Below are 23,322 nucleotides of genomic sequence, written 5' to 3'. Positions count from 1 at the left end.
TTTCGAACATCTACTAGTGTAAATGCTACTGAATTTTCATAATAAAAAACAACAAGTAGACCTTGCAGCGGGACAGAAGGTGCAACTGTTATGATAATGTTTTCAATATTCTATGCAATACAGTTTATTGCTGTCTCACTACAATATGCTGTAACATGCCATATTCCGCTTGTCAACAAAGCCTGTAGACATAAATACAATAATTTTGAATCAAAGTCCAGATTGAAAGTCATTTGTCAATGATACAAATGCACAGTACACATTTCAAGAGTAAGCTCAGCAGATGACTTACAAGAAGACAAATTTGACAAAAATGTACGTGGGCCGCAAAATCGTGATTTTCAGGTACATTTCAAAACATGACCGTACCAGCTATTGAGAGTCTATATTTTTTCTGTTAAAATTCCATTTCGAATTCTTTGGATCCGAAGGCTTCTGTAAAATACAGGTTTGTTACCCTGTGGGGCGAAGTGCAGGTAGACGCCCCCTCGGACCCATGGCCTAATTGAATCAGTAATGCTTGCTGGATCAGGAAGACAAGGAGGCATAGAAAATTTTCTAAATACGTCTTATCAAAATTATTTTATAGAAAAATATTTTAAAAGTATATAAATAAAAATTGACAGTCATCAACACTTTATATTACTTTAAGGAGAAAATGATAATAGGACTACATGGGCGTGTTTTAAATTCTTATTTTTATAGCTGTGCATTAGTTCATTGCATACCAATAAAACGCTCATTCACGATGAACCAGTATGGCAAAACTGGTAAGTTTAGTGACTAGAGACATTACTGCATGGAAAATACCCAATTTTGACATTTATTTTCTTTAGTATATTGCAATAAGTAAATAACATCCATAAGTCCATTTGATTTGCTTCATTGGAAGGAAACCATATGTATCATATTTTCTTCCGGTTAAAAATACTGAATAACCAGAAGAAATTGATTTAACATCATTCAATTCTATGACGTCATATTTTTTTGCTAGAAACTTATGCATTTTAGAAAGCCTCGTGTCTAAGCTTTCTAAAACTATAAGGTATATGGTATTTCAAGCCAGTTTACTTCATCAGGGAAAGAATGTGGTACCTCTACCCCCAGCTTTTGGGCACCCCATACCGATGTACGCAATTTAAAATTGACTCCAGAGAAGTAGTGTATTGTTAAATATCCAATGTTAACACTTATTTTCTTGTTTAATATGTAGAAATAAATAATGTAAACACAAAAAGCTGTCAAAATTTTGCTTCATAAAATGTAAATCAAAATTGTTACATGGTAATTCGGGTAAAAAATTCAAAATTGTCATAAAAATTCATTTTAAAGTCGTCCTATTCTATAAATATACAAATTTATTTTGCTAAAGTTGGTGTTTCTCATATAGAACAGTATCTGAGCTTTCCAAAATATGCAAGGTTTGTGTTATTTCATGCTAATTTACTTAATGTAGGGGAGGATATAGTACCCCCTACCGCTACCCATTTTTCGCCATTTTCGCGGTACATGCAAATCAAAAACCAGCCCAGATAGGTAGTGCATCTCAAAATATCCGATGTTGACATCTTTTTTCTTGTTCAGCAGGTCCTAAAGAACAAAAAATACCCATGGGGTAGAGATGTGAGGGGGGGGGGGGTGTGCACGGTGGGGCCCTCCAGCCCACGGACTATTTCAGAAGAAGTTGAAAATAGTTCAAAGTACTCGATTTCTTGTAAATTAATTTGGTCTCACTTCAACTTTAACTTTGCCAAAAATGAGACATGCAGGTGCCGTGAGGTCAGATAGCAGATAGGTGGAAGTCAAGAGTTCATAAGCACCGGTCGTTGGTCAGTTTTATCACGATCAAAGGGTTTTCCACGAATCGACGCGTGAGGGCGGTGTTGAATGGTAAACGCGTCTTCCAATGTGATCGAATCTCACTCAAGTCTCAACTTTGTGTTGGCAAACCTTAAGAGTGTGTCATCTGAAATAAGAAAAAAATAACACAAAGCGTCCAAATAAACACTGAACTGGAGAGGGGTGTCTATTTGATATTCAAAAATGTCAACCCCAAGGAAAGCAATTCAGCGTACAAAGATATTCCGGGAAATAGGGGTTATCATGCGCATGTATTTTTTTTACTCTGAAGTCATTTTACTATGATTTAAGTAAAACATTATGATCTTATCAACATTTTGCCTCGGCAAGTGTATAGTGGCCCGTCTTGCCCTGAAATGTACCAGTACAGTGAAATTAACGGGTTACTGGCAGGTTTTTGTTGTGTTAAGTCAAGCACAATGAAAACTGTATGCTACACGACACGAACACCTGGCATTTATTATGTGTTCACTTGGTACTGGTTCTAGCGCCGACGCATCAACATGACGGGTCCATTGTACTATTTTGCGTGTTGTCACCGTCATGAGAGACCAATTTGACTAATATGAACTATAAAATAAATTATTATTGATTATGAATTATTATGAGTGAAAAATGGATCATGAATTATGAATAAAATATAATTTCACTGCTGTATAATCTTCGCTATTAGGTGTATTTTTGGCATTTACGAGAGCTGCGTCATTGTTTACAATTTCTCATCTACGTAGCCTGGTTGCAGGTGTGCCTTTTTCGTCGCACCTCTTGTTTTATTTTACAGTAACAGTTTTAATATATAACTGACTGTTCTCATGATACAAAATAATCAACGACGTTCTTAAAAAGGACAGCGATTTTGTCCCATTTCCGAGTAGAACTGTTGCTCAATGCTAAGTTTCACCCCATAGTATAATCTTCCAAGTCCTTTTACAATCGGTCAAAATACAATCCGAGTATTATTTGTAAGGCGTCGAAGTGTGGCTCACAGTCGGTCTCTTATATATCGTCACCCATTCTTCTTACGCGTATGAACGTTGTTTCAACAACCAACGAGATGTTACGAGCTAACAATTTCTTCTAAAATACTCCACACAGTAACCTTAAATGCCAGGACTTACAAAAGCACTCTTTGACTACCAATAACACTCAAGTTGTGACTTAATGTTTATTCCAGGTAGTATAAGTTTCAAAGCTGCCATCACATCACAGTGCGATGGGATTGGCAACGCCGGCGTTCTTCTCTTTTCTATTCTACAAGCTCCGTGGAGCTTTGGTAGGTAAATTTTGGCTAACGCTGATAAGAATTAATTTGTTATTACTGAAGAGGCAGAATGTAGAAGCCGTTCGAAATACTGCTGACATGCGAAACTGTTGAAATATTGTTGTAATGTTTTGAATTCATCACTTTGTCATAGAGAGGAGAACGCCCTGAAGGTATAATGGAGAGAAATTGTAAGTAGTATCGGCTTTTATAGCTTTCTGCCGTTAAATCGCTCTTCTTGCGAAACATATTGGGCAAGTTTGGGATGTTGAGAAAATGTGTTCTTTGAGGAGATGTTTCCTTTTCCCTTTGCTTCCAACAATTTGTCATTCTGCAGTGATTGTGGGCTTAGGTATGCATACAGATGTGTTTTTCTATTCGTAGATTGTGAAATGAAAGGTAACATTGTGCTGCGTTTTGTAGCCTTCATGCGTTGAAATACCAACATGAGAAAATTGTTGAACCAGCAGTGTAGTTCGTTTTGGGTGTAATTTTAGGTGGCGAGATGCTCTTTAATTTGTGGTATAGAAATGTAAACTTAAGCCGTGTGTTGTTGCGTGGCCCTTAAAATTGTCGTATTTATGGGATACAACCTCTCATTTATTATATTTTTGTAAATAACGGAAGCTGAAGGGTTATCAGTAAAATTTATCTCAAAGTATATAAAAACCCGTTCAATAACTTCCCCATGTCTCCCTCGTATAGTTCCATCTCACTAACTTGATGTTCTATCTGCTCACCCCTTTACTTAATTAATTGTACATAAAATTAATCGTTTTGTTGAATTCTCCTTTTCATGATCCAGATAGGCTTCCTGACGACACTGCGTCTTTTGTCTGTCATTGTATTATCATTTTTGTGAGTTACCTCCCCCGCCGTAAGTGATTAAGGCTCCCTAAGCCAGCATAAAAATAATAATCAATATGGCGACTGGTTGTACTGTTATGCTTGTCACTACACCTCGTTGTTATATGGCAGCTGTAAATAAGCCGTATATAACAATGTTCTTAATCCATAGTTACAAAAATACAGATGACTGTACGAAACCAAAACTTGCTGACGCTTTTGAGATATAATCCTCAGCCGATAAGATTATTTGTGTCGTGACAGGTAAAGACTAAATACACATGATAAGAGGTTAGAATACTTTAATTTGTCACAAAGTTCAATGTATCCTTAGTTATGTTAAAAGAGGTATTGTCACAACAGGCAAATGAACATGGGAAGTCTCAAGCTATACTGTTGTTCAATTAATGATCACTTCACTCTACAACTTATGAAACTAATTAACCAGCAGATTTATTAGAATCTAGTCAATGTTACTGTCAAGTTCTTAAATTCTTAAACAATGAAAGTGAACCCAAAGATGTAAGTTCAGCTTGTTTGAAAGCGGCCTTGTCGTGATAGTGAACCACACAAGTGACCAGGAGAGATCTTGAATATAGGAGTTACGCTATTTTTAGTATGATCAACGTGGTGACGACACACACACTTTCTGCAGTAAACCGAACTTTATGCTTTCACAAATATATAGAGGTGACAATAATATAAGGTTATTTTGAAAATATCTGGATTTATGCCGAAGTATATCGTAAATCAGGGGTATTATCCGAGAAGCGTAGCGTCGAGGACAATACACAAGGCAACTCCAAGGTCATCATAAACATATCATGTCATCATGGACACTCCTCAGTCTTATTAATGATAGGTAGATCGATATCCCCATCGTGCAACGTAAAGTAGTTCCAGGTTTCAAGAGCTTCTATGACCTTTAACATGTAGCCTTTAGCCTCACATGTGACGCCCTTGCAGAGAAATGTACCCGAGTAGAACTGCACGTATAACAATCGGTCATATATTCATGAATCATGACGTCATCGGTGGTTGTATTGAAAGTGGTCTATATCATGTAAGTACTACGTCAACAATAACTCGTTGCTAAATAGCCGCCTTGTGTTATAATTGACGGAATCGAATCTCTCCACTCCTATATACTACTGTGTGGAGGGACCGTGTGTATGTATACCTTTACGGTATTATCGAAACTGTACATCTGTTTACTTTGCCGATTCACAATAGTCTCAAGTAACTATACTTTATGTACACAAATTACAATCCACCGTATCTGTAAAGTGTCACGTTCAATAAGCTGTAGGGTTCCGTGAATGTTTCTGTTTTGTGACAGAATTATGAAATCACATGTATGTGTAAGGACTTACTCACTGTATACAGAACGAATGGGCACTGACGTCAACTTTGGATTCACAACGCCGCTATGGCGGAAGGACTGACGTATTGCATATCTGGGTTCCGTTTAAATGTCGACACATATAGAATAATTACTTCATTAATCTTACAAATGTCTCTGAAACCTCGCCGATACATACAATTTAATATGAAATAAATGATGAGTTGAAGTCGTATCCAGTTAGATCAAAGCTCACCGACCTCATTGGTCTATAAAAAAATTAATAGATAATGAACAATTACAAGCACCATCATAGCAACTGAGAAAAGTTATCTACATATTCCTGGTCAGTCGGTATATACATTTTCGACGACTAAATATAGATTAGAATGGCCGGCTTTGCTTGTTCTCTAGTTTTAACCGTTGCGCCACCTAGCAGCCCTTACCCGATATTTTGTCTGCGCTGTTGCGAACGTTGACACATTTCTCCGTGCAGGTCAGTGTGGGCGTCGCTTGGTTAACGGTATACTGTCACCTGCTCCAATTTTGCCACAGTTACCATGGAAAGAGAAAATCTAACCAATCACAGATTTTAAGCGGGTGGCCGCTTTTTAAAAACAGCGCCCTCGCATGGGCATTTTGATTGAAAGGAACGCCCCTTTGACCATATATGGGCATATTTAGATTACAGGAGACTGTATATCTTTAATTACCGTTGGCCTCCGGCTAGTTGCACAACCCTGACCCTCTTCCTAGTTACTGATGATAAATGAATAACACTTTCTGTGTCCACTAAATTAACTATTGCATCATTACTACTGCAGCACGATTAGTAAGACAAATGTAATATGAATGGCGAGCGCAATTGCCAATTTATGAATACTGAATGTGATATGAAAGCCCTACTTCGCCAGTGCAATACTCCATGCATGAGATTTTAAATCGCGTTGGCGAAATCTGGCACTTGACCAAAAGGAAAGAACGGCGCCCCTCCCTTACCATTGTTAATCTATTTCCATCTTTTCATTTTTTACGGCAGACCAGTGAACTGTTGTACCCATTCATACATCTTCAACACGCAAAGGTTCAGGTAAACGACCGACATAGTTTCGTGTTTAGTGGTGCAGTGTTTAAACTTTAGACATTCGGCACTCGCTATGATTGATTGTAACCTTTGATCGGAACAGCGCAGTTCAACATTCACAAAGACAGGAACTCTCGGTTGCGTTTTGTCCAGGCATTTCGCTGAAAGGTATTACAAGCAAAATTCCCTTTACTCATTTATCGTCGAAGAAGAAGTCAACATTGCATTGTTGAGAATATGTATAGTGGTAGAAATAATTATTAAGTGTGCGCAATTGGAATGATTGTCCCTAGACTCAGCAGTTAAAAAATAGAATTCGAAATCTTTCTGAGAATTTTTTATCCTTCGTGATCGAGGGTACTGTTTTAGGTCATTAAAACCACCACTAGAGTAAAAAGCTGTAAAGGTCAGGCATTTCGCTGAAAGGTGTTACAAGCAAATTTCCCCTCACGCATTTATCGTCGAAGAAGAAGTCTACATTGCATTGTTGCGGATATGTATAGTGCTTGAAATAATTCTTTAGTGTACACAATTGGCATCATTGTCGCAAGCCTTGGCAGCTAAAAAATAGAATTCGAAATCTTTCTGAGAATTGTTTATCCTTCGTGATCGAGGGTACTGTTTTAGGTCATTAAAACCACCACTAGAGTAAAAAGCTGTAAACTTTCCGTGCGATCGGAAACTAGTGTGAAGATTTCTCCTTCCTTGACGGCGAATCATGCGCAAGGCTGGCTTCCGTACATGGTTTGGCTGATACGCGTGCGCAATCATACACATGCGGAATCAGAAAGTAGTACAGCCAGTGGGTAGTGGGAAAACGAAGGTACGTTTTCTGTTGCTTTGAAAAGACTGACGGCTTGTTATACAGGTAATTTTTGTACACTTTGTGTTTGACGCAAACTTACAAGTAACTATGTAGAAGCAGTCAGTTCGTCAGCGTATATTTCTGGCGTGTACGGGCCATTGCGTCATTGTTTTCTTTATTGTTATGTATGATTTGGCGCCCCACCCTCTGATTTATTTAAAGGTTCTTGACACCACAGCTGACTTCTGAAATAATGGACAATGGTTATAAAAGCAAACAGCGATGTCGTCCCTCTATTATGTGCGAACAATTACTCAATGCTGAGTCTGACCAAATCTAAGCCAAGGATTTTGCTACGAACCATCCCACGCCTTTGGCAATTGCCTATTGTTTTTGCAGCGTATAATTGAATTACAATTGCTACATCAAAGTTTGGCTTACAAAATTTGTAATTGATGTATACTGCTTGTTTTTTCTCCGGCGCAACTCGACATTGTTGAAATAACTTAGAAGACATTCCATTCAAGCAATTAGAAAAAAAATATGGGTCCCCATTTCACTGTTTTGGGTACATTTCGTAAAAATGCACCGTGCTCTCCGATTTATACAGCCCACATCACGTTCATTTCATTCTTAAAAAGGGGATGGAATCGACCATGAGTGAGTCATAACAATTTTCTTTCAGTGTAGATTTCATAAACATTCCTTTACAAATAACTGTCAGACGTAGAAAGGAACACTTGAGTAGCTACCAAAGCAATGAAAACGAATAATGGTACATTTATCAAAAGCACTCCGTAAAACTACGGAGTCATCGTGTTTCTAAATGGCACAGACAAATAGAAAGACAGACTAGCAACGCGGCACGTCATTTCGATAAACTATGCCCTTTTCATATTAAAATGAGCTTCACAGGTGTTAGCCTTTTTGGAGACCTCGTTCGTGGTTGTTAATTGCACGAGATTATGTGAAAAGTAGGACGAGATGGCATCGTGCTGCCAGTCGCGTAGCAACCATACTTACTTTGTGTGCTCTCCGGGCAGAAACACTGCTTCACGCCAATCAAAACATAACACGCCAGCAGTTTCATAAACACTTCCTCCCATGACGAACATTTACAAGACAATTTGACTGACCGTAAACCATTGAGTAAATCTGACAATATTGATAAAAAACTTTCAAATTTGTTTCAAACACACTCATTATATATTCATAAAAATGTGAGAAGAATTGTTAAAATGGTAAAACTCATCTCCCCGAAGCTCAAAACTTTCCCCCAATTCCGCGCAGCATTGCACGACGACAACAACGCGAACTTTGCAGAACATACTTTGACTTAAAAATTGGCGAAAATCCAGAGGGTGCATGGTCGCCACTTTCCGGAAAAGAGAGTCGAGAATTGCCTGAGGCGAGGCGTACATGGAGGGGTTACGTAACCACTCCACACCTTGAACAAGACCCGTTGCTAGTCTATCTTTCTATTTGTCTGTGTTAATGGTAAAGCAACTAATAATTTTTGCCACTTTGTCCTGAAATCTAGCATGACGAAACCACTTTTTAAAACAGTTTGTATTAAGCTTTTGGAGAACTTTTTAAGAAAATGACAACATCTCCCTGCATTTCTATATGCAGATCAATGGAATTAGCTAATACCGCACCACAAATGGGATTTCACCTAGCTTCAATGTTTATTCTAGGTCGTACATGAAGTCTGAAAGCCCTAGGAAACTTGACATCATATGGGGTTTGCAACGCTGGCATTCTTCCTGCACCTCTTTTATAGGCGGCGTGGAGCTCTGGTAGGTAAACGTTAATTGCAGTGGCTATTGATAAGATCGGACAGAAACATGGAGAAAACGGTTCAAATGACAATGATATTGTTGACACAGGCAATTGTACAAAATATCGTTGTAAACTTTTGAATTCGTCAATTTCTTACAGAGAGGACAACGCCATGGAGAGAGAAATTGTAAGTGATATTAGTGTTTTAATGGTTGTGGTGGTTGAACTGCATTCTTTGACAGAATTCGCGAAAGCTGGCGATGTTGAGAAAATATGCACTTTGTGGAAGAGTTTCATTTCGCTGTGCTTCAGCATATTTGATATTCTGTAGTTGAATACTCATTAAGGTTCATAGATTTCTATTGCAGGATTGCACTTTAACTGCATTTTGTTGATCGTCTTTCTTTTGTTGTCTGAGAAAGTCGTCGAAATATGCTGTATTCACCAATAATACTGGGTAGGTGGGTGGGTCTGATGAAATTCGAAGGAATTTTAAAGTTCTTGGGTAGTAGAGGGGTATTTGAATAGTTTTCACTCGGTATAGGGTGGAATCTGAAAATATTTTGGCTCCTTATAATTTTTTTCAGAATCTAAAGTTTCGTAGGTAATTCAATAAAAATGAATCTTGAATAACGTTGTTATGTCATCAAAGAGCTCTAATGTAAATGACAAGTTTAAAAAATCTAGAATAATTTTATAGCATTTTTTGACTCTTGTTTTGGAATAAAACCACAATAGCATGAATAAAGCTTAAATTTTATAAGAAAAACCACAAGCAGACCTCGTAATAGGGGATAGAGACGTCATTCTCAACAGTGCAAATGTCCAGCAAACTTAACACAAGCTGTGTTTTCAAGCGGCTGAAGACGTTGCAACATGCCCTGGAAGACTTACAGCAATAATGCTTATAGGTACAAGGAAAGCAAACTTTTCAAACAACTGTATAGTATTGAATGTTCCTTATAATAGCCTTGTACTAGAGGTTACTACATGTGGTACAGAGCATTGCATTCGTCTTGAAAGTCCTCATGGCAGTACATTGAGTTTGTTAAAAACTTAATTGTTTACCGTCTTTGTTGACAGAAACCCGTGTTACAGGATTGTGTCAGGGTCTTCACAGGGTCCATGACAGAGGTCAAACTATTTTGTTGTTTGCTCCGTAAGCATTGCCTTGTATTGAAAAATTAAGTCGTACCTTGTGAAAAAGTACTGATCTTGGAAGATTCGGCAGCAGTAAAGCAGGAATCACAGTTAAACATTTTTAAAGAGACAGTGACTGTAACAGTTGAAAGTACTGTTTATGTTTGGGTCGATTACTGTGTCTTGTTAATATTTCCTAAACCACGCCATACCTCCAAATATGCAGCTTGTCAACACACACTTTACAGAAAGCAATTCTATAATTGTTAATGATGTAATTTAAAGAGATATCTTCCATAAATTTCGTTTTCTCGGAGGGGATTTGAAATTTTTTGTAAAGGGTGGGATTTGAAATGCTTTGAGGACATTGAGGGTGATCCTAAACGAATTGAGATTCCAATCACGAGTCCTCCAGCGGGCCAAGTATTTGTGAATGCAGCCTCTTGAGTGTAGTCCATTTTGCTGCCATGTAAAGAAGGGAGCTGTTTAATGTACGTCGTGTCATAAACAGAAACTAAGCCATGTTTGATGATTTGTTCTTATATTTGTCGTATTTCTGGGACTTAACCCGCAATGCATTGCATCCCTCGCTTGTAAGTACAAACACCCAATCAGCAACATTCTCTTTGATCATTAATGGTACGATTTCTGTAAATTAACCTGCGACGTGTACGCAGAGTGTAAGGTAGTATGCGCCCCGAAAGTGAAAGTGAAAGGGTTAAACTTTTGATCAAATTATCCTCAAGGAATATTTTAAGTATTCTTTTTCAAAATCAAACACAAAAATCGTGGGGGGGGGGGGAATTACCGTTCCAATTATGGGACTAGAGAAAAAAAGTTAACCAATTTATAAAAAACCTCCCCCGCACATAACATTAATCATTTAGGGGTAAATGAAACCAAAGTCATTGTTTCTCAATGATAGTAGGTGCATTCAGAATTCAGTTTGATTATTCGCAGAAATTGAATAGTTGTAGATGGAACGATGCATAGTTACAACAATTGCAATAAGATTAACATAATAAAAATACAGCTACTTTAACATTATCACAGCATATAAGTGATTGAAATGCACAATTTTGCCAGCAACTTTCCATCTAATTGAGGTCATTGTGCCCCAGTATACACAACAGAAAATCCACGGGTGCTTGTAGCACTCACATGTTCCTGTGAGACTTACAGCAATAATGATTATAGGTACAAGAAAAGCAAACTTTTCAGACATCTGTGTAGTATTGAATGTTCATAGTCATATACCAGAGGTAATACATGTGGTACAGCGTATTGTATACAGCTCACAGCGGTGCATTCAATCTGTTCAAACTGTATTGTTTACCGTCTTTGTTGTCAGAAACCTGTGTTACAGGGTTGTGTCAGGGCCTTCACAGGGTTGTTTGCTCCGTAAGCATTGCCTCGTATTGAAAAATAAAGTCATACCTTGTGAAAGAGTACTGATCTTGGAAGATTCGGCAGCATTAAAGCAGGAATCACAGTTAAACATTTTTAAAGAGACAGTGACTGTAACATTTTGAAAGTACTGTTTATGTTTGGGTCGATTATTATGTCTTGTTAATATTCCCTAAACCACGCCCTACCTCCAAATATGCAGCTTGTCAACACACACTGTACAGAAAGCAATTCTATAATTGTTAATGATGTAATTTAAAGAGATATCTTCCATAAATTTCGTTTTCTCGGAGGGGGATTTGAACTTTTTTGTAAAGGGTGGGATTTGGAATGTTTTGAGGACATTGAGGGAGATCTAAAACGAATCAAGATTCCAATCACGATTCACGTTTGTGAATGCCGCCTTTTGAGTGTAGTCCATTTTGGTGCCATATAATGAAGGTAGCCGTCTGTCATAAACTGAAACTCAGCCATGTTTAATAATTGGGTCTTGTATTGGTCGTATTTCTTTGTCGTAACCCGCCACATTATATCCCTCGCTGTAATACATCGTAAAACAAGGAAGCATTGTCGTCTTGCGGGCAGTAAATACAAACACATATTCAGCAACATGCCCTTCGATAATCAATGGTATAATTTCTCTAAATTATACTGCGACGGGTACATAGAGTTTAAGGTGGTATGCGCCTCAAAAACTTTAAATTTTGGCTAAAATTTTCCTCAAGGAATATTTTAACTATTCACTTTCAAAATCAAGAACAGAAATTGGGGATCACCGTGACAATTTTGGGACTAGAGAAAAAAATTAACCAAAATTTACCAATATTTGAAATTCAAAATAGCCGCCATCCCTGTGTTAACTCTATGGAGAAAGATACAATTTTCGATTTTCGAAAAACTAAGACTGTGAAAAGTTTTCTTACGCCAAGAGCTTTAAAATGAAGCCCCATAAGTGGTAGACCAGAAAAGAAATGTTATTGTATTTATCTCCGAGGTGCATTCTACCTTAATCAATTTACAAAATGTATCCATCGGCACATAACATTAATCATTTTGGGGTAAATGAAACCAAAGTCATTGTTTCTCAATGGTAGTAGGCGCATTCAGAATTCAGTTAGATTAGTCGCAGAAATCGAATAGTTATAGATGGAACGATGCATAGTTGGTCGCAGAAATCAGTCAAGAAATCGGCTGTAAGGAGCAGACAGTACGCGCACAGCCCCTTCCCACAAAAAGTAACTCTTGTGGGAGGGATTTGATGAAACAGACAAACGTCCATGGCTTTGAAACTAGCGCGTATGTAACAAGTGTGTAAAAGTGACCAATTCACGCCTCGTCGATGGTGACAAACGTATTAGGTATAATATTTAGACTGTTTTTCGACTATCATACATTTCTCCCTACTGCGTCTCTGGTAATTCGTTTACACATGTCTTTTTTCACTGTTTTGTCTGTGCTCTACTTTGCACAAGATGCTTTTATTTTTGAAGTGCAATTCGATTAGTAACCAATCAGTTTTTGACCGATAATCGACTACAATGTATAGAGAATGCAATTTCGTTATACTTGCAATGCTTTTGCAATTTCTTGATTTGTTACTCTAGATAGTCTTCCTGATGGCGTTTGGTACGTACTCATCATGTGCCTTATTTGCAACTTCGTTAGTGGCATGGCTGTAGGAATCCTCAGTCAACTTGATGGGGCAACGGCTATGCTCGCATTGATGTCGATGGAAACACTTTGGCTTACACCGCTTGAAATATGTAAGAAGAGATGACCTTTGTTCATTACCTTATAAATCATCTTTCCAGTGTTCGCCACCCTTCTCAATTGTAGGATTGTGGGTTTATTCTAACGCTAATATAAACGAGGTTAAAATCAAGCACGGTAGACTTGATAATGACAATGATATTATTACAATGCACAGCTGACGAGTGACATAACCGTTAATTGTTTCACAGGATATAACTTTTCTCTCAGTATAAACCTTTTTTTTTTGCTGAAGGGATTCATCATTTTCCACACACAGGTTATTACCGTGTCATGTCGGATGCAGGTATGGGCTTTAAACGAGCCTTATTTTGGACTCTCCAACCCTCATTCCTTGCGCCGATTGGTCTATGTGTCGGTGTAGCTACAGGCGACACAAAGTGTTGGTCGTTTGTTCTCTTGCTCATCACAACAACTTTTGGAATCCTTCATCTTGAATATAAGGCACTGGTAAGTTAAATAATAAGTCAGTCCTAAACATTTTTACGTTGACATGCTATCATCATTGAAAGCTATTCTGGTGTGTTTAAATTAAATGGCAAATAATTTTGTTTTGTCCATGAGTCATTTTGACTCTCCCACAAGACCATTAGTTAGTGTGTAATAGAAGTAGCTTGTCGTTGGTAATCGAAATCCTGCTCAACGCTCGGTTATTTCCATAAACAGACTGCAAAACGGACAGTTTCGTTGCAATTACTACTTCTAGTTCTCCATTTCTTGCTTTCACCATAGACAGTAAAGGGGAGAAGAACAGGGTTCTTCAGAGTCAAAGAGAATTCTGAATCATGAGAGAAATTGCTGCTGCATGAATAACACACGTTTTTTTCAAGAGACTTACAATCCAAGATGGCGGATTACGCTAAATTATGATAATTAACTTAGGGGCTCCACTGTACAGCGCCACCGTTAGCAACAAAGGTCAGCCACTGCATATTTCAATTCTCTTTGATCTTTGCCGCAGAGACGCGTCCGTCTTCCCCCTCTGCTGTCTATGCTTTCACGTGTAAGAAGTAAATTACTAATCATAAGTTACCTAATCATATATCAAAGCTAGCATCATGTCGTGAATCTGAAAATATTTGAATGTAGCGAAATTTGTCATACGTTAACGTTTCCTTACCGTTATCACTTACATTAGGCTTTCCTGGATACTGCATCAAGCGATAAAGACGATGAGCTGTTGTCATTAATTAAGGTGGTTTGTGATCTCTTGGAACTTGCACCTGACCTAGCCATCGAGGTTAAAAGGAGGAACCGCTTGATTGCTGTAAATTGATGAATGCGGCTGTACTTTCATTTACACTAATAGGCTGAGATCATTTAAATTGTGCAGATACAGGTCTCATGAATGTTGTCATTGCAATTAAACTGATCATGAAAACTATGGGGGCCAAGTAATCTCTCACGTAGAAAGAAGAAGATGCACCATTTGACCATTTACACATATACATGTATCCTTGTAGGTGAGAAATATCTACACATCTTTTTTGTAAATAAAACTACTCTAAATGGTATGAAAAACATATCGACATGAATATATTTGTCAGATAGTATAACGGTAAAAATGTTGGACACATGTGGTAGACACGTCTTAGCAGTGGCCTGAAATACAAAATAATGTGTTACAGAACGACTCCTTGGCAGCCATATTGAATCGTTTAATGGAAACAGATGCAGAAATAAGATCACCACATGTGACCTTACACATGCGGTACCCTTCATGTACAGCAGATGAAGTCAGCAATTCTGCTCCAATTGGTCACCGCCACTTAAAACAACTTTTACCTTCAGACTTCACAATCGTACAGGCCAGAGACGCCGACATATGAAGAATTCTTTGAAGTGCACCAATATGTCCGAGTTTATTTCATTCCAATACAGTAAGCCATCTTTGAGATATTGAACCTTCAGACAGATGAGCGAACAACAGACAGACGGAAGATAAACATTCCCTGTGAATAACAATTTGAGCAAGTGACTAGTTTTTCTAACACTAAAGTGTTTGTAGTTTTGCTCGATAAAAGCAGAGTATAGAGGGCTATGAAGAAGAAATACTTCCATAGTCCCGTACACTCATCTGCGAGATACAAACATCAAATGGCGATATCTGCATAAGCATATTCCCCGTCGCAAACAGTTGTCCACAAGAGTCTTGACTCTAATTTCTTAAACTAGGTCTGTAGTAGAGGGGTAATGAGTAAGAAAGAATGTTGTTCCGTTCAAAGTGATGTGCAGAAATAGCAATGATGTAACAAAACCGAAACTGAGTGCCTTATCGATATTGATAAGATAAAGCCTGTCCGGTCCTTTGTTTAGATCAAATCAGAGAGGTTGACGATAAGCCTTCTATTGTGTCGTGAGCAGTTGGAATTCCTGTACGTGATAAGTAGGTATGACATGTCAATCGTGTACTTCACAAAGTTCATTCTGTTTTTGTCATGGAGAGAAACGGCTGTGCAAGGACTGTATGAACTATTGTAGCACGGGTCATAGCACGTCCTGCAGTCCGTGTATAGACTGTGAAACTGCCATGAGATTAAATTGTTGAAGAGATTGCAGACGTGAATTTATGATTGCTTGTTGACATTTAATCTTAGCTTTTCTTTCTGCCGAAAGTGACTTGTTCAGCACAACCACATGTAAAAAACCTCCAAATATGGCTTATAAAAGTACGGTACACAGTTTGTCTGTCGAGCATTACGAGTCCCTTTGAAATAACATTAAATCCATTGTTGGCGAGAATGCAGGCGTATTATATTCGCGCAGATCATAATCCAAGTGAAGATTACGTTTCAACGGCATTATAAACTGTAACTTCAAAGCAGTTCACTTTGTAAACACTTTTAATTCGTCTCTCAATATTCCTAAGTTTAACACTGAAAAAAGAAAAAAAGAAAAACCTCAAAAGAACACACACAAAAAAAGAAACTTTGACTGACTTTTCTGAGAAATACCACATTCACAAAATGAACTCCACTATAAATACTTAATCACTTGTTCAACGTATTCACTCTTCTTTGTAATTTTAAATACATCAATCCTTCCTTAAGGAAATGTTCAGCAGATTTCACATTTAACATCTTTTACTTGTATACTGCATTAGTAGCTATATTTATAACTGTTACATTCATAAGGTATTTATCTCATAAAATCTATCAAAATCCAAAATATTTTTCAGGTTTGTTATCCAAACTATATTATAAACTCATGCACCTTTCTGCCAAAAAACGCATTCTAGGGAATTCATTAAAACAGGAAATGCTCACAATAGTCTTTTTATGACATGCTTCACATTCAAAAATGTCTGCTATTTCCACAAGTAATACCTACGAGTAACCTATCATATGACATAAAATAATTAAACTGAGCAATTTTCTTTATGTACATCACCTTCAGCTTAAAACGCCATCTTTTCCCAAGTTCATGTCACTCCAGAAGATCGTTCTCAAATTCTACAAGCATGTGATTTTTCTGATTTTGCCTCGGCAAAGTTATAATAGAAATCTTTACAAGAGGAATGTGATATATTTCCATATTTGCCATCATCACATCCCATCAACATATATTCTTTGTCTATTTACATTCATCTCTCTTAAAGAAAGACACGTGTAAAAAGACAAAGAATAGACAAAGAATTATTTGATGGTATATAATGAAAGTTTGTACTTTTTCCATCACAGCATGCCAAGACTTTGGAATAGCCATTCTCAACACTTTTAATTGTGAAAATCACTTTATTTTACATCTTAAATTCTCAAATAAACTTGTAGGCGAGATAAAGTTTCCATTTTAAATACATCAGTCTGCCATGTAGGTTAGTCCAGAATCTATAAATTATTTGAACTACAGAACCTTGTTTTTTAAAATTAATAATCTTATTTCCCCATATGATTTTCTCCCCAGTGCTGTTGGGTATTAAACTTCATATGAACGCTCTTTTATTTCTTGCCTCTAACCAGTTACTCAAAATTTCTTTATAAAAATAGGTACATTCTTCGCCATATTATTAAGCTCAGATTTGTCTAAATCGTATGAAAGTTACGAGAGAGCTATCTCAAAATTTACTCTAGTGAGACTCAACGGTTTTCCAAATTTCATCCTGACTATTAATGATTCTTGATATCCATCAACATTTGAGGGATTTAATCATAAATTCTACACCAAATCATCATCAATGCCCCTTTTCTAATTTGTTTATCACAATAGATTTATTATTTTTTGCCTGTTTCCGCTTCCATAAAATCTAAGGAAAGCTTACCAGTTTTCTGTAACACATATTTCGGTATGTCTATCATTGAGGCACAGTATAAAATTTAGGACATAGCAAAACATTTTTGTATGGCAATTTTCGCAAATACTGAGAGGTGCCTTTTTTCCATGTATCTAGCATTGATGCAATATTTTCGATCCACTTCCCCAATTAAGTTTTTTTTTCTGCTCGTCTCTGTCATGTCCAAAGTAAATGCCTAACGCTTTGAATGGTTTGTATAGCAGTGAACCCATCGCATCCCTTCATCTTTTCTTCCTTTCCAGTTACCAAACCTCTTATTGTCCTTCCCAGTTTTAATGATGAGACCTTCCAACCCTGGATCGTTTCTTATAACGTGTCCTAAAACTTAAACAACAACCAAGGAAAGCAGTGCTGATTGTAGAGAACCCTGTCGGATGCCACTTTGTACATTAAACTTTCTTGAAATACATGTATTTATTATTAAAGCCCAGCTACAATCGCTGTCAATTGTTTCAATCCATCTTATATTGGACTCCTGTAAACCAAATTTCTTTCGTGCCAATAACATGAAATTGTGTTCTACAGAATCAAACGCCTTACAAAATCTAAAAACAAATTAGCTCTTCCTTTCTTCTTTTTTCTTCAAAATCAATTACGTTTTCTATCAGGCGAACATCTGTCCCTCAAAGTACCCTTTTTTGTATCCAACCTGTTATCTGGAAGCCCTATTACATCCTATTGGCCAACACACAAGTTTGTCCGGTTCCAGGACAGTTACCACCCAGACAAATACCCTCTTGACAATCACCACCAGACATTTACCCCCCCCCCCAACTATTTACCACCCGGATATTTACCCCTTAACGACAATATTGCTTTATCGGAAGAAGAAGGTGCCCGAACAATCGTGAAGACTGCAAGTGCATCTTTTACTAGTACTGTCTCCTGCTGGGTGCCACATGATTTACCTTTTACTATGCCTCGCATAGGTTACTATACGTTACACATTTTTACTTATGCCTTTCAGGGAATCGAACCCGGGAAGCCCGAATTAAAAAACTCTCACTCTCACCACTACGCTACGCGGAGTTCTCTGCAGCTGTTAATTGAAATGCTAATCTTGAACTTGACACTGTATGTCTATACATGAATTATATAATAAAATGAATTTACGGTTAGAATGTGTGTGAGATGTTTTATAAAATATTTACTTATTTCTTCATTACCAACATATAAAATGCAATCCATAAGGCTGTTTGAATCATAGACACTGTATATGATATAATATCAAAACACAGTTGAAACTGTTTGAAAATAAAGACAGTGACTCAGACGTCCTTTAAAATTAATTTTTAAGAGATTGGTAATTCTCCTGATGGTAAATGTCTTTTGCGGTAAATGTCTGAGTGGTAAGTGTCCGGTGGTAAATAGCCGGGGGGGGGGGGGAATGGTAGGTGGCAAATGTCCGGGGACAATTGAAATGTCCCGGGGTAACTGTCCTGTTACCGTTTGGGTCTGCGTGTCTTTCTTATGGATCAAAGCAATTCATGCATGATTCACTTCGAGTCAGATATAGAAAAAAAGCAAAGAGTACTACTGTAAATATGGGCAAAAGTAATTGTCAGGAACTTAATATGAGTGATTCCTGTGAGGCTCAATTACCCTTCGTTCTCCGCCTCTATAGTTTACGGTTTGTCTCTACCTATCTATGTGTATGTCTCTTGCCGCTGTTCCGTTACAGTACTATTAGATATTATTCCCTAATATTTTTTCTTCGTTCAGCGAAGGAATATACGAGTGACTGTAATGACCGTGTCACCACTCGTCTTCGACTCGTGGTGACACGGTCATTACGTCACTCGTATTTTCCTTCGCTGAACGAAGAAAAATATTAGGGAATAATATACTTATCACATGCACAAGCCAATAATTCGTTATTTTTTGCAAAATAAAATAAGTTTTCCATGACGATTCCGCGTTTAAACTTTTGAACTACTTTAGGAATAAATATCAGTACGCCGTGCATAAGTTGTCAATCATTTCCAGTCGTCCGTCGTGTGCATTTGCGCTCATGTTCGTTCATGTGCGGAGCAAATGACAGCTCTCGGTCTACATGTAGGCTACCTTCCGCAAAGTTATACTCTATTTCAAAGATAGCATAGTCCTAGAAATTTATCACAGACGAAGATACGCTATTTTTCGGGAACAAATATCGCCGGACTGAATCTCGACGGCGCGAACACTGTAAACGTGCGCGCTGACCCTGTTTGCAATGCGTACGAAACCCACGGTATACGCGACCAGCTTCGAGTTCGTTGTTTCCGCAAATTATTCACGTAATTTCTTCGGAATATACAGGCGGTACACTCTTGTGTTTACATTGTTCGGATTAGTAATGTCGTAGTCTGTGAAAATATCGATTTCATTCTTGACTTTTGATCGTGGGAGAAACATCGGCCACCATGCTGTTTGTTTACATATTTACGAGCACACCGAAGATCGACAAAAAAGGTCCGACGCACCAAAATTGATGACATAGACGCGGGTTGTCGTGACGTAGAACGACCAGAGAATAAATCCCGTATTTTTTGTTCGGAGACGACAAACTTGGCTTGTGCATGTGATAAGAGGCGTTATACATACAGATGGCAGAACGAAATTGCCCATTTCCTTGGAAACTTTGTGAGAGAGGCGATCCAAGAGCACGAAGAAAACCATAATGGTGGTCGGTAGAGGGCGTAGTGCCGTTTGGCGAGTTTCGCTGACATCTTTAGGACTCTACAAATACACAACTTGAAATCAGTCTTCGACTGCTTTTTTTCGCGACACACGATAACGAGAGATTGAGATTTGCTTCAAAATATCCAAATCAGAAGTCTTTTACTGTCACAGAATGTCATGCATCCAAACGTCAAATGTAGTACGACGATGCAATACCATCATCCAGTAACGAAATCATCACTGAATTGGTTCAATCATGATGGTCTTCAGAGGGCATGGGCTTCTGAGGACTTTATAAACTTAAAATAAGTCGTCGATTTCTTTATTTCGGGACACTTGGAATACATTTAGTGAAAAAATCGAGATTTACGACCAAAATAAGCAAAATATGCATATCAGATGAAGCCTTTTTATTGTAACATGTTGTCATGTATATGAATATCAGTTTCGCTTGCTTCTTTGCGATCAGAAATTTGTATAGACTTGCGAAATTATAAAAACCAATTGTCAGCCGAATACCAGGATTTAAGGTAACGCAGGGTCCACAAAACTGGCTTATTACAAAGACAATATGTATTTTATACGATAATCAGACCTTGCCATTTAGTACGAAATTCCATTCATTACTTACTATTAGAGGTCAAAGTTGTCAACAAGTAAAATCGGTTTCATTTAAACTGACCAATAATTATAAATAATGACGCACTCAAATCCGAAATTTGTGTTTTCGAATCTTAGTAAAGAAGCCAATACATCAAAAAGTCAAGGTTAAGAAGAGAAGATTGTGATTTTAGATGAATATTCGAACTTGCAAACTCAGGGAAAAACATGAGAAAGTGATAGTCATCTTGAAAAAGAAAGCTCAGATATATTGCTGCCCTCAGGGCAGATTGGTAGATATACACTATACTCATACATTTCCTCTTCTTAAAGGAACATACATTTCCTTTCCTTAAAGTATTGCATAGTTTATATCTACCAATCAGCCTTAGCTTGAGGGCAGTAATATGTCAGCGCTGCCCTCAGGACAGATATACATTTCCTATCCGATCTGCAAATCTGCCCTGAGGGCAGAAATATATCTGAGCTGCCCACAGGGCAGACATGCAGTTCCTCAGTGACGTCATTGAATCTTGTGAACATGTTTACTCCAGTGTGAACTGCTCTGGGGGAAGCGCTGCCCTCAGTCATTTTCAACTTATGGCATTTTCAGTTGCAACTTCTGCCGCCTGCAAGATGCGTCGCTCAAGGACGCCCTCTATGCTCCCGGAGCGTGAAGAGTGCCTCTAAACGACGGATCTTACAGTGTCAACGGCAGTTTGGTTCCCTGACCCATTTCTACCGCTGGCTGCGCTGCTAACGAAAATGGGGTCAAGTATGAGTTATTGTAAGCATGGCAATCATTGGTCAATAGTACGATTGCAGTGATTGCGTTGTATCTATTTCCAACTTTGAGCTACCTGCGAAAATAAAGGATTTCATATCGCTTAGGCCAAAAAAGAAAAAGAAATGTTTCTGGTCAGCGCGCGCGTCACTTGAACAACAGCACGTCACCCTTTTTTTATGTTTTGTGGCCGGCGGCCGTGGCTGACACCAAACCAAAATGGCTGAAGAGAAAGAGAAATTCTTGGGGGGCATGATCAGTGACTGCATGAACAGTATATATGTGACTATATTGATAAAACTATAAACCTGACCCTCCTCCCTCCCTTGAGGGGAAAAAAATAAAAATAAAATAAAAATAAAATTCTCGTCGACGCACCATTTTTTAAAGGGAGACCTGACCAGAAACATTTCTTTTTTTTGGGGGGGGGGGGGGGGCTTAGGGAGTTATTTTACCTTCATAGTTTCCCGAACCAAGCATCCTATGTCGAAACTAAATGAAAAACCAAAAATCATTTATTTTTGAGTCATTGCCGTACATGCCAAAGGTCGTTGTGGTCACCAGGTCACCTCTGAGAAAAAAAAATCATAGACGAAATAATCATTCAAATATTCACCACTGAATACCATCATAGAAGAACAGAGTCGGAGACTTAAAAGTGAAGCAGTGCAAACAACTTCAACGTTCGATGTTTCGTTATCTAATTTCCGAGCTTGCCACTGTACAGATGTGCTGATTGCATGATCTTGTCAGGTGACTGTGCTCATTAATATGCAGTCAAAATTCTGACTGAAACATTAGCCCGTACTTGACCCTTCCGTTAGCAGCGCAGCAAGCGGTAGAAATTGGCCAGGGCACCAGACTATCTCAATGGGAACCCACTGACTGCTAGTACTTGGAGACCCGTTCGCAGAATTCGAAAGCCAGCAACGGACAGCTAGCTAAGCGTGTACAGCCTCCCTTGTTTTATCACACAGCCGATGAGGGCGCATAGGACTGTGGACTGGACTGGAAAATCATTTCATCCAGTGTAATGCAACTGAACAGAGTTTGTCTTCATGAATGATTACTATGTAATTTATTTTTCACACGCAGACCAAAATAATCATTTCATGACTAAATTGTCAAACTTAGTGAGCCTTGTAATCAAAATGTTTATTTGTTTGTTCAAAAATTTTAACTTTCAATAAGAAAGAAGAAGATCTAAAGCGAGAAATAAAAATGATCGTTCGTAATGCTGTAGTAATTATCTTGATAAATGGTAGGGTGAGTGTCAAAGTAAGTCAAAGGTATGCTGTTTGGTTTAATCAGAGGGAATTAATTCAAGCTTCATTTATATTGAAAATTTGGGTGTGTAGGCTCATTATAGGGCATGTGATCGTGTATTAATCAGAGCGGTGCAACAGACTACCATCCGAACATGGGAATTATATCGATTCCACTCACCTTTTGGTGACCTGCTACGTCTTGATGCTCCAAAATTACGAAATGGTCTCATTTTGTGTCAAATTTATCATCACTGTTTGCCCCCCTTGTTTGTGTCCAAGGGTGGTGAATACACAGGTGCACACGATGGATTAAAATCTTAGTCACGCCAGTAACAACTGACCAACCGACTTACAGCAGTGTATTTGCCCTAGCAGGTAACCACAAGATAAGGGTGAGTGATTTCCGTGGTTGCGGCTTCTA

General features: G+C 38.1%; 1 protein-coding gene across 3 annotated transcripts; it reads left to right on the top strand.

The window, feature by feature from the left end:
- Positions 1-4,932: 4,932 nt before the first annotated feature.
- On the top strand, positions 4,933-14,818 carry LOC139140292 (uncharacterized). Of its 3 annotated transcripts, none has more exons than XM_070709441.1 (6): positions 4,933-5,030; positions 8,896-8,997; positions 9,140-9,167; positions 13,132-13,290; positions 13,557-13,747; positions 14,436-14,818. In XM_070709441.1, exons 2-6 carry the CDS (start codon positions 8,938-8,940, stop codon positions 14,571-14,573), a joined length of 576 nt encoding a protein of 191 aa, XP_070565542.1. In that variant the 5' UTR covers positions 4,933-5,030; positions 8,896-8,937; the 3' UTR covers positions 14,574-14,818. The 3 variants fall into 3 exon arrangements, 2 of the variants coding, with proteins under 2 accessions (XP_070565542.1, XP_070565541.1); XM_070709440.1 differs by lacking the exon at positions 4,933-5,030 and adding an exon at positions 7,237-7,261; XR_011553973.1 differs by lacking the exons at positions 4,933-5,030; positions 9,140-9,167 and adding an exon at positions 6,830-7,261.
- Positions 14,819-23,322: the final 8,504 nt, after the last annotated feature.

Source organism: Ptychodera flava, chromosome 9 (assembly GCF_041260155.1).
Source record: "Ptychodera flava strain L36383 chromosome 9, AS_Pfla_20210202, whole genome shotgun sequence".
NCBI lineage: Eukaryota > Metazoa > Hemichordata > Enteropneusta > Ptychoderidae > Ptychodera > Ptychodera flava.
The sequence above is the reverse complement of the archived record's forward strand: the minus strand, read 5'-3'. Positions and strand labels throughout refer to the sequence as shown.